At 40.1% G+C, this 12,280-nt stretch overlaps 1 protein-coding gene across 11 annotated transcripts in view; it reads right to left on the reverse strand.

The window, feature by feature from the left end:
- Nucleotides 1-12,280, reverse strand: part of CCDC141 (coiled-coil domain containing 141) — a 207,913-nt gene that overhangs the window by 57,526 nt on the left and 138,107 nt on the right. For 8 of the 11 annotated variants that reach the window (XR_014829842.1, XR_014829841.1, XM_084999981.1 and 5 more), the window contains 3 exons: nt 8,684-8,825; nt 6,603-6,722; nt 4,767-4,958 (listed from right to left, as the gene is read on the reverse strand). Coding sequence is in view for 9 of the 11 variants with exons in the window: in XM_084999981.1 (XP_084856107.1) it covers nt 4,767-4,958; nt 6,603-6,722; nt 8,684-8,825 (454 nt within the window). In the remaining 2 variants the exon portion in view is untranslated. Of the gene's footprint in view, nt 1-4,766; nt 4,959-6,593; nt 6,723-8,683; nt 8,826-12,280 lie in introns of all 11 variants that reach the window. The other 3 variants (XM_084999982.1, XM_084999979.1, XM_084999978.1) reach the window with 1 other exon arrangement.

Consider the following 12,280-nt stretch of genomic DNA (forward strand, 5'->3'; position numbering starts at 1 on the left):
AGGGAAGAGGAGAAGGGTGGCCCCAGATGGGAGGAAGAACAAGAGTGAAGGCACAAGTGTCAAATATTGGCTGGTTCGGAGCATGATAAATGATCTTGGTGTGGGTGAAGTTTGGGTAGTAGCAGCTGAATGGTAACAAAGAAGCAAGAGTGATCACTGTGTTGTGATAAAACTGGCTGGTAGGTTTCAACTTGTTTTCTAGTATACTCAACATGATGTGACACATTCTTGTTAGCCTGAGACAACCGACAGCTATCACAATGACTCAGACTCAGCATGACAACCACAGTACCTCAACAGGATTGTGCGCTACAGGCTGGGGTGTCAATTTGACAGGCTGTAGGTTCTGTGAAATACTCAAAACATAAACTTTTATTCAACCTCCATTTCCAACTGCTTAAAAAAGCCTCCTTGAGCATAAGTGAAAATGATGTCATTATAGGAATTCCCTTGAATTTGGACTATTTTCTTTTTTTTTAAATGAATTAATGAAAAACTGTAATACTTTATCCTATCCATTTTTTTGGTAAAAGTTATAACTTGTTTCACAAATTACATTTGTCAGGTAACATGAATTTCAGGATGTGACCTGATCAGATCTGCTTTAGAATCACCATTTTTTTGAAAGGCATGAAAGGGGGGATTATAGGAGGCAGAGAGATCATGTAGATATGATTTCTCTAAGTGGAGCCAGAGATGATGAGGACCTGAAAGGAAGAAGTGATGGCACAGATGAAGAGGAAGAGGGATTCAAAAATTTCTTAGGTGGTCTCTGAAGACAGATGTGGCATAGCATGGCCTTTGGAATATGAAAAACAAAAGGGAGGAGACTGGGGATTAAACGTCAGCTTTGAGGTTTATACCTGTTTGGTCTTATAAACCTAACTTCTCAGAGCCTCAGTTTCCTCTTTTGTTAAATGGGGATAATAGTAAATAAACATAGGGGTATTAGAATTAAATGAAATCAGGAATGAAAAGCTTGGGGCCCAGCACAAAATAAGTACTCATTAAGAGAGAGATCGGAAAAGACTCTGAACTTCTATACAGGACTTCTGAAAGACAAGGGGGTCATTTATCCAATGCCAAGATATGGAAGGAAAACATGTTTGAGGAAAAGATAGCCAGTTGCATTTAGTTGGGTTTCAGGAGGCATAGGTGATTAGGATGACTGGAAGTTGAAAGCAATGGCCTGGAGCTCAGAATACTTGGTGCTGAGGAACCAATTTTGAGTTATTGCTGAATTGAAACTACAGGTGTGGGGGGTTATTTTTTGTAGGGAAAGTAAATAGAACGTACAAAATAGAGGCAAGAACTTTGTGAGGCGCCACACTTCAGGAACAGAGAACTGAATCAGGAAAAAGAAGGAACAGATAAAGACGTAGACAGACTTGTGTGAAATATCCAAATAATGCAATTATATAGGGACAGAAAACAGATCAGTGCTTGCCTGAGGCTGGGGGGTGGAAACCAGGACTGACTAAACGTATCCACTAGGGCTCTTTTGAGATTGATGGAAATATACCAAAACTGGAGTGCAGTGATGGGTGCACAACTCTATAAATACACTAAAAGTCATTACATTCTAAAACAGGTGAATTTTATGCTATGCAAATTATACCTCAAAAAATCTGTTTTTTTTTTTTTTTTAAGTCGAAGGAGGTGAGTGTGAGTAACTGGGTTAAATAAATGTGGCAGAGGGAGTGAGTGGGATGAATATTGAAAATACATCATTTCAGGAGGTTCCCTTGTGGTTCAGTAGGTTAAGAACCTGACATAATGTCTGTGAGGATGTGGGTTCAGTCCCCGGCCAATGGGTTAAGGATCTCTGATGTTGCTGCAAGCTGTGGTGTAGGTCACAGATGAGGCTCAGATCCTGTGTTGCTACGGCTTTGGCATAGCCTCAGCTACAGTTCTGATTTGACCCCTAGCCTGGAAACTTCCATTTTCTGCAGGTGCAGCCATAAAAAGAAAAGAAAAGAAAATACACCATTTCATCTGTCAACTAGAAAGTAGTAGGTGTAAGCTTATAAGAAAATTTTCAATGGAGTGAAGAGGTGGCAAATGGCTGGATTGGAAAGGGGATAAACTAAATGGCAGTGGGATGAGGATTGGTGAAGATCAGGAGGAATAGGAAAGAAACATCATCTTATCATCCTAAGAGTCCAGATATGAAGGGAAGGAAAACTGTACAGTGGTAGCCTTAGTGAGGGCAAGACTGCTTGGGCATAACTGTAGACCAAGAAGGAGGAAGCAATGTAAAAAGCAAAATTTTTAAATTATTATTATTTTGTCTCTTCAGGGCCACGCCCACAGCATATGGAAGTTCCTAGGCTAGGGGTTGAATCCAAGCTGCAGCCACAGCAATGTCAGATCCTTAACCCACTGAGTGAGGCCAGGGATCGAACCTGCATCTTCATGAATAGTAGTTGGGTTCATTACCATTGAGCCACAATGGGAACTCCACAAAATTTTAAAATTAGAGGATGGATACTGAAGCTAGGTTCCCTATGCAGGAGCACATAGGGAAAGACTGATAGCTGATTAGTGCTGGACCCATGTCCACTTTATTGGGGACAGTGGAGGAAGAATGAATATGTTAGTGGGTTTGGAAACTGAAGGAAGTTAAGGAAGTTAGGCTCAATGGACTTATTTGTTTTAGTCCCATATAAGGTAAGGACATAGACTAAGATTTAGGAATGGAAACTGTGGTAAGAAGTTTGAGAATCGCTATTGAATGGGCACTGACTAGGGAGCCTATGGGGGAGCTCGGCTGAGGCAAAGCCCCATAAATGCATAAGAGCACCAATCAGCACAGTTGTGTGATTTTCCACAGGAGCATCTGGAAGCTTGAAAAGAGAAGCTAAGTAAACAGAGTGTTGGAATTATCTGGTATGGGGAAGTGGCAGAGTTAGGATGGCAGGCAGGGGGCTGAGGGTATAAGGAGTGGAATGGAATTGAAAAACCATGAGCTGGTGAGGAAAGAGGGAAAGCCTGAGGGGGTAGGAGATTGCCAGGCTGCGAGCACTGCCAAGGTTGGGCCAGAAGGCTCTGCCAGGTGAGAAAATTGACTGAGTGACAGCTGGGAGGAGGAAAGGATAGGCAGTCCCTCTGGTAAAGCGTTGTTTGCAAAGCTAAGGTTCCAGCCCTCACCCCAAAGATGTTGGTCCCAGAGGCCAGACTGGACTGTGGAAGTAGGTGCTGAGCTAGAAGCTAAGAAGTCACAAAGATGCAAAAAAAAACAGGCACTTCCTTGTACCGTCTCCAACATTTCAATTTCTAATAAAAATGCTCGTCAACAGAAAACCTATCAGTTGTAATACTTCTGCCAAACGCTGAGAGTTTGAGGCTAAGAAAAATTAAAAACAAACAACAAACAGCCAGAATAACAAAAGATGTGGAAAAGGAGGCAGTGGTCTCCTGAGATTTCCTGGGCGTGACCTTCCTCCACATTGGCGAGAACTCAGAATATTATGGAAGGAGAGCTGACAGAGGCAATGTGGGCTGGCAGGATGGGGGTCATGTGAGGTAAAGGTGAGAGTGTTGGGAGGATGGGGGGGGGGCAGAAACTGGGAATGCCACCTAACTTTGGTTGGCTTTGCCCCCAGGTAGACCTTGCCGGCTCTATCTCCCACTCAACCTGTACCTGCCTCCCTGAAAGGGGCGTGAAGGGCATGTACCTGCGAGCACTGGGACTGGAGTTAAATGTGTTGAAACTCCAGCACTTTTCTATTACCGATGTCATCTTCGAGAAGCTGGGACCTTTGAGAGATGGAATCCTAGTCTACCAGAGGGAATGTTACAGATTATTTAGCACAAACCAGTCAAAATAATGCCTCAGAAAAAGCTCTCAGAAGAAACTTATTAAAAAAGCATCAAACCAGGAGTTCCCATCATGGCTTAGCAGTTAACAAACCCGACTAGCTTCCGAGGATGCGTGTGTGATCCCTGGCCTTGCTCAGTGGGTTAAGGAACTGGTGTTGCTGTGAGCTGTGGTGAGGGTCGCAGATGCAGCTCAGGTCCCCCATTGCTGTGGCTCTGGTGTAGGCTGGCGGCTACAGCTCCAATTGGACCCCTAGCCTGGGAACCTTCATATGCCGCAGGTGCGGCCCTAAAAAGAAAAAAAAAAAAAAAAAAGCATCAAACAAGACAGATTTGAGACTGGACCAAAAGTCTTTAATTTCCAAGTCTGTATATTTTAAACAAATCACATGAACTACTTGGGTATTTAAAGAGATTCATGATTTATTTTTGAATAGAAAATGACTTTTTATGGCCACACCACAACCCAGCCCAGGATTGAATCTAAGCTGCAGCTGTGACCTGTGCCACAGTTGCAGCCACCCTGGATCCTTCAACCCACTGCATCAGACCAGGCCATTGAACCCAAAACCTTGGCAGCAACCTGAGTCACTGCAGTTGCATTCTTAACTCACTGTACCATGGTGGGAATTCTGAAAATGAGTTACTTTTAATTAATTTTGTTCTATGTTTAGGACACTATAAAAATTTGTAGACCATGGTAAAAAGTGTTCCAACACAGCCACTTTGCTTATTTGTAAAAATCTACACATACACACTTGTATTATTTTGTGGTAAAATAATGTACTCTTTGAGTCTCTGTATGGTGCCTTGGAGTATAAAGGGGCCCTCGATGAGAACATGCACTGGGGTGGAGCATCTAGAACTACCCAGAGGGCTTCTATCCCCTTAGAAAGCAGGAAGACAGGCAGAGGCCACGCTGCCAAAAGGGGAGAGCCCATAGGTACCTCCTCTGATGACTTGAGAAATGCCACATAAGTTTGCAGGACTTGTGACCTGGAGCTGATGCTTTGGCCAAGTATGTTTAATTCTTCCTCTAGCCATTTAGCTTTAGAAGAAAGCAATGACACTTCATCAGGTTCAAAATCATTTGTCTCCGTCAGGAGTTTTGCAGCTGCTTCTAATTCATGTGATGTCTCCTACGAAAGCAAAGCACAGGGGGTCAGAAGCTGACAGGGGAATCATGAACATTCACATTTCATTACCTCCTGTACAGCATCTATTACGATTATTAATTGAACTTGTACCAAAGCTCTCCTCAATAAAAAAGGCACATATTTCAAAATTTGGGGGGAAAAAAAGGCACCTTAAAATGAAAACCGTCTCAAATTATTTTTCTACCAGCTATACATCTTCTTTAGAAAATTGTATTTTCTATTTTACAAATAGAAGTAAATTTGTTTAGTAAGAAAGGTTATAGAACAAACTGGCAGAAATGTTTAAAATAATTTATGTGTAATAATTATATGTGATAACTGCTTTATGAAATTTACCAATAGCTCTAGAAAAATCTTAATTTTGTTATATGAGATGACAAATTTATAGAAATTGTTTACTCCTTTTCCAATTTACAAAAAATGCCATATCAATTATGCAGTCTTATTAAAGTTTCCATCTACAAGAGTTTTCTAATAATTGTAGGGAAAATAGTACAGATGAGGTTGGGTTAACCTAAGAGTCAGTGAATTTGACTTGATAAGAGTTGTTCTCTTGTGTTTTCTTTTGAGTGCCATTTCTGGCACATGAAATCTAACCACTGATTCAGTGGATGGGTAGGTAAGGTAGGCACTACATATACAATAATTGCCACAGAGCTGTGTAAAATTTCACATGGGACCAAGGTAGGATTCAAGTGAATATGAAAGAAAAAAGCTCCACTCTCATTTAAAGCAAGGAGGGATTGTTCTCCTACTTGTATTTAATATGCTTCCCAAGGACTCCACTGAATGAAGGTAATTTTAATTTACAAGTTCTGCACTTGGGGAAGGAGGAAGCAGAGGGGTTTCTCCCTTATGCGATTTCCTCCTTCCTTCTAAAATCTTCAAAGCAAAAAAAAAAAAAATGAAATTGTGTTCAGGCATGCATTTCATTCTAGACATTTTAAATAATGAATTAAAAATGCCCTATTAAAAAAAATGGTTCATTTGTGAGTTTCAGGTGGGGGCACTGTCTAAGAAGGGGATTTTTTTTTTTTTTTTTTTAATTTTCAAAAATTGATGGAGTAGCGAAGCTGTTTCTTGCAGACCTGGGAACTTGCCTCACCTTCTGAAACACCTGCTGGGGTAGGCAGGGACTTGAGTACAGGTTTGGAGAAATATGTGAACATAAGTCCCATGTGAAAGGGGTAAGAAAGTGCCAGAGAAGGTGCCAGGTAAAGGAGGGGGCATCTTCTGTCTCTAAATGTTGGGTGTGCAAACAAGATTGTGATTTTTTTTTTTTTTTTTGGCCTCCTAGAATCTTGCAAGCACTCTTCCTGCCTCCTCTGGCATCCCCAAAAGGAGTTGCTAACACCTCCCAGGCAAGGAAAGCAGGCCAAATGAGTGTTTAACACTACTGGGCTATAATGATGGGTTTCAGTGAGCTCGAATGTCCTAATAAATGCTCATATAAACATAAATAATTTAGATACACATAATAGTAGGATTTTTTAATTCATTATTTGCCACAGTACTTAGAATTGCAACCCTCACAGGAGCTAGTATTAAGTTTTACAGTTACTGAATATAAAGAAATCATATTTACAAAATCATAACCATAATAATAATAACTCTTACTTTGTTTACCTTAGCTTGGATATCTAGTTCCAGATATTTACTCAAAATCTTCTCTGATTCTGAAAGGCTGGAACCAACATCTATTGCATTGGAAAGTATAGCACTGATTTTCTGAATGGACATTTCCACCTTTAGAAATAAAGAACGTACTGTAGACTTAGTCATATTTACTGGCATATATGTACGCATATATAGAGAGAAGATAAATATTACTCCAAAAACTCCCATTAAACTTTAAATATATATCAATTAAATCTAAAAATAGTTTTAAATATTTCAGAGTTTTGTATTTAAATTAAAATAATGATCTTTATATGAGGTAATACTACTAACTGACCAATAGAGGGTATGTTTACAGATATTTCTTTTATTAAGAGATGAGATATAGGCATTAATCCCCATTCTTTAAGAATTTATTCTCCATATTACCTAGAAAGGATAATTGTGTCAACACATCAATAGAGATAAGCTCTTCTGGTTCATTAAGCCCCAATCATCCACTGTAAATTGAATGGGGCCCAATTTACAGGTACATTTTGGAGCAGAGGTCCTGCATAGGTATTAGATCACCTTGTGGGTTACTATATTTAGGGCTGAGGGACCCTGGGACAGTACCACATGCTGTGAATGTGATAATAAAACACAGGAACAGGCTTAGGAGATTTAATTGATGAATGCAGGGGACTGTGATTTGATCTTCAGTACACATGAATCAATGAATAGTGACCTTTAAAGGGTTCTATTCAATTCAAGTTATTGCTTTGCTCTAACTAGAGTCCATACTTCCCAGAGTCAAATTGGCTCTGAATTAACAAGACAAGTAGCAACAGCTGTTTGAGTTCCTACAGTGTTTTCCACAACCACCAAATTAGCTTGGCTCTCAAGCTCTAGGGAATGCAGCACCACAGCTGCCACCATATTTGGAACCTCCCTTGACCCAAGCATCAGAATAAGGCTCAAATTCCCATCTCTGGATCAATAACAGTCGAGAAGGCAATTTAGATAGTGATGTAGTTATTTAATGACCTCTCCTGTGAAGTCTATTAACTCTACTTGTGTAAGTCAGGTATAGAAGTCTATTGTAGCAAATGAAAAGAAAATGTCATTGAAAATCTCAGATCCAGCCTAGGCATCAGCATTAATGGTTCATCAGCATTAATATCACTGAGATACTATTAGTTTTTGCTATATATCCCACCTAGAGATAAGCCATTTTTTATTTAGTCAAATAGTAGCTGCCTGGTTTTATTCCACTTTGAAAATGGGAAATAAAATTCTCCCATACAAAGCCAGGTATTCCCTCTGCAGAGAGGATTTTCACATGTATGCCTTTATTCTGAGTGACCATGTCCTCTGCACTGGCTTCATTTAATAAAGGATGATGGGAGTTCCCATTGTGGCTCAGCAGGTTAAGAACCCACCTAATATCCATGAGGATGCAGGTTTGATCCTTGGCCTTGCTCAGTGAGTTAAAGGATCCGGCATTGCCACAAGCTGCAGTATAGGTTGCAGACATGGCTCGGATCCCAAATTGCTGTGGCTGTGGTGTAGGTCAGGGGCTACAGCTCCAATTCAACCCCTAGCCTGGGAACTTCCATATGCCGCAGGGTGTGGTCCTAAAAAAATAAAGTATGATAATGGCAATTCATTCCTGGAACCCCTAAAACTCATTTTGTGTATCTCTCTGCTGTTTTTGTGTTGTATGGTGCCATGTTAACCAAAATATGCATACTAGACCATACACAGAACCATTTAAATCAAGGAAGACACAATCCCAGTATGCACATGGTTCAGTTAACACAGTTCTGTGCAAAGTAAGACCTGCCTTTGTGTAACTGTGTTCAGAGCTAGAGAGGAAAGTAGGATGACACATCTAGTTTTGGCGACCTGGGGCAGGGATGGCTGTTGAACTGGAGTGAATTACAACTTCATCCTGTTTGAATATAAAGCCTAATGTGGGATGAAGAGAATCCTGGAGACACGCCTACCTTCCCACCATCCCACATGCTACACTCGCCATCATCTGTTATCACTAGGTAAGGAACTGCATCTAAGCAGTAGCTTAAGGAGGACACATTTTATGAAATTACCTTTCTTAGGTGGCCCTCCACTGAGGCTCTTAACTGCTGTCTCTGAAGAGCAAATTCCTTGTGTGCTGAACACTCTTTGGTCAGATGATCTACTCGTCTCCTAATGAATCCCATCATCTCATGGACACCAGTCACCTGAGAGCTGAATGAAATAATCCGGCTGTTAGTTCACGCTACCCTCCCAAAGAAGCGCCAGGAACAGTGAAAATTTGGAAAGGAATCTTTCATGATAAGTATGGGTTGATAAAAGTTATCAGGTTTCAGGCTTTAGGATAATAGAAGCTAGATAATAGTATATAATAGATATATAATAGTATATAATAGATACAATAGATAATAGTAGCTAAAGTCCCAGTACAGCAGAGGGCAAAACCAAATTATGTTCCTCTGTTTAAATCAGTCAGTCCTGAGGGAAAAGATGACTTAGGGGTTGATGCAACCAGGTCTAATCTTCTTGTTTAAAGGTTCACTTTTTAATATTTCTCTAAGATACTTTGGGGCCTTATGGAAAAAGCGGTGTGTTTGCCAAGGGTGTTCCTGGTGGGGGTGGGGAGGGTGTTACTTAAAAGCTTCATTTATCTAAAGAGGCTCTTTGAATAGAAATGTGGATCAGCCAATTAACAAAACATTTACTGATCCAGTAGGATGAAGTATTTATGTAATAGTAAGGTTCTTGTTCTTGATAATTACAAATGCTCAATGCTGTATTCATTAGATAAAAACCAAGCTATCACCAACAATGAGGAATTGAATGTACTTGTTCATAAAAAGAAACTAAGCCTCACATTGTTGTTTTTCACTTGTGCTGTCCTCATGAGAAAAAAGTGACAGGAGAGCTTATGAAATGAAAATGCCTTTAAAACAACAGATGAACTTCGAGCTGGACCCCATTTGCTATGCTCTAGACAGATGAGTCAGTTTCCTAGCCATTTCCAACTTATTAGCAATGCAAGATTTGTGCTTACCTGCAGTGCAAGACAATTAAAGAGCATTGCTGGTGGAACGAGCACTTTTTAATTTTTCAACCTAACTCTGAGATGGAGCCTCTCCTCCCATGTAAGAAGTTGAAGTCTTTAATTTCCCATCAGTCATTGCCTTCCAATACTCATAAAGATTAGCATGATAACTCTTACATTTAATTACCCAGCGCTTAAAAAAGATCTTGGAAGGAGATACAGATTTCAGAAGTTTTACCTCAAATAATTAATTTATGACTCTGTAAAAATGAATTTAATTAGTAATGAAATGAGGGCAGGATCCCGAATGCCTGAGAGGTAAAATGACTTCAGAGGAATGACAATGAGGCTGCCAAAGAGTTGAGAGTTCATCAGGCAGCTTGAGACCCTTGTCAAAGGTGCATAGGATTCAGGTGTGTCCTGTGGGACTACAGGAGTCCCAGAGACATTTAACAGGGGGTAGGGGGAGGGAGGGAGGGGGTAGGAATCTTATTCCTGACATATCATGTTCCAGAGACATTGGACTTAAAATAATTTGTGTTGCATTTTAATAACTCAGAGACAGTGAAGAGTATAACCAAGAAATCAGGAGAGTTTTAGAAATAATTTTTATAGTTATAGCCACAATCTCTACAGAAGCAGTGTATTGGTAATACTAATCATATTTTTAGGAGTTCCTGTCATGGCTCAGCAGTTAAAGAAGGTGACTAGTATCCGTGAGGATGTGGGTTTAGTCCCCAGGTTAAGGATCCAGCATTGCCGTGAGCTGTGGTGTAGGTCACAAAAACAGCTCAAATCCCAAGTTGCTGTGGTTGTAGTGTAGGCCGGTAGCTTCAATTTGACACCTAGCCTGGGAACCTCCACATGCTGCAGGTGCGGCCCTAAAAAGATAAAAGACCAAAAAAAAAAAAAAAATCAAATTTTTACTGCATCTTAGACATCTCAAAGACATTGTATGCTAAAAAGACACTTAAAGAATGTATACATGTATGTGTGACTGGGTCACCTTGCTGTATAGTAGAAAACTGACAGAACACTGTAAACCAGCTATAATGGAAAAAATAAAAATCATTTAAAAAATAAAATAAAAAAGACACTTAAAAGCCCCGTTGTCCTGTATGTTATAATTTTCTGCAGAATATGCAAATTTGGAATGAGAAAGATAAAGTGAATAAGCACTGTGGAAAGAAGGTACAGAGAATAAAGCTTGTCTAAGTAAAGGGGTAAAACTTTTCTAAAAACAAGGCACCATTTTCAACATTTTAAGTAATCTCTTCTAATTCTCAGAAACACCCTATGATGTGGGTATAATTGTTATTTCTATTTTGCAGGTGAGCAAAATGAGGTACAGAAAATCTCAGGAACTTGCTCAGGTGCCATTTATTAAATAATGGCAGGGCTGGGATTTGGACCTTTTCATCTGATCTCAGAGTCCACCCTCTTTACCACCTCACAGTACCTTTTCTGGGCCATGACACATGATGGGGGTGGGGAGTATCCCTTCTAAAGTTTCACTTTCCCTTGAACTGAGTGTTGAAGGGAACAGAATTAGCCCTGCTGGCATGCTCTTTCAAAATTGGCTGGGTTCTCTAGGTAATGCAAAGTTTGTCTGTAGTTTGCAAAGTGACCACTAGAGGGGCACAATATCTTGTTCAAATTCACGTTTTGAAGGCCCCTCTTGCACAGAAAAATGACAACTAAAATCCAAATCAAGCATTCCTTCGTTAAAAATATTGCTTTTTAGCATTCGCAATTTTAATCTAGATGAATCATAGCCAGTCAAATAGGATCTTTTTCTCTGTCTTTAGACAGACCATTCATTTTCAATTTTATAACCACCTAGGAGATTTGGTCTCATTTTGTGGTGATTTATGCCTTATCCTGTAAATCTATTGCATTATAAATACTTTAAGGGAAAAGACAACATTCTTTTCATTCAGTTATCCTCTGTAGCCCTGAGCACATAGCCTTGTTAGAAGTAAATCAGTGTAGGAGTTCCTATCGTGGTGCAATGGAAATGAATCTGACTAGGAACCATGAGGTTGCAGGTTTGATCCCAGGCCCCACTCAGTGGGTTGAGGATCCAGCGTTGCCTGCTGTGAGCTGTAGTGTAGGTTGCAGATGTGGCTCGGATCTGGAGTTGCTGTGGCTGTGGTGAAGCTGTGGTGGCTACAGCTCCGATTAGACCCCTAGCTTGGGAACCTCCATATGCCATGGGTGTGACCCTAAAAAAGACCAAAAAAAAAAAAAGTGTAGCGATGTATATTTTCAAATTAAATAAAATACACTTTGATCAATATTTGAGATACAGATTTAAGGAACAAGAATATATGCACAAATAGCTACTGTATTAAAATGTCACTCATAACAGTTTTGAATAGTTTTTAAACAGAGGTGATTTTATCCTTTGCCCACTTAGAGAAGTTTCAGGCTATCCAAAGACTGCCCGATTTCTCCTTTGATGGCTTAGGATTTATAATTAGGTTGACTTCCCTCCTCTGTGTCAAGCCTTATAGGGACAGACTGAATTGCCTGTCCCCTGTGCATCCCACTCTTATTTGTGGCTTAGATCCCTTCCTCAGTGTGAGAATTTCTCATTTATCTCGCTCACCCTGGCCAGCTCCTCTTTTCCTCTCTCTTC

Source organism: Sus scrofa, chromosome 15 (genome assembly GCF_054392235.1).
Source record: "Sus scrofa isolate SSC_HxYL_T2T_F1_AM1 chromosome 15, Sscrofa_HxYL_maternal_Yorkshire_Landrace_v2.0, whole genome shotgun sequence".
In the NCBI taxonomy this organism is placed as follows: Eukaryota; Metazoa; Chordata; class Mammalia; order Artiodactyla; family Suidae; genus Sus; species Sus scrofa.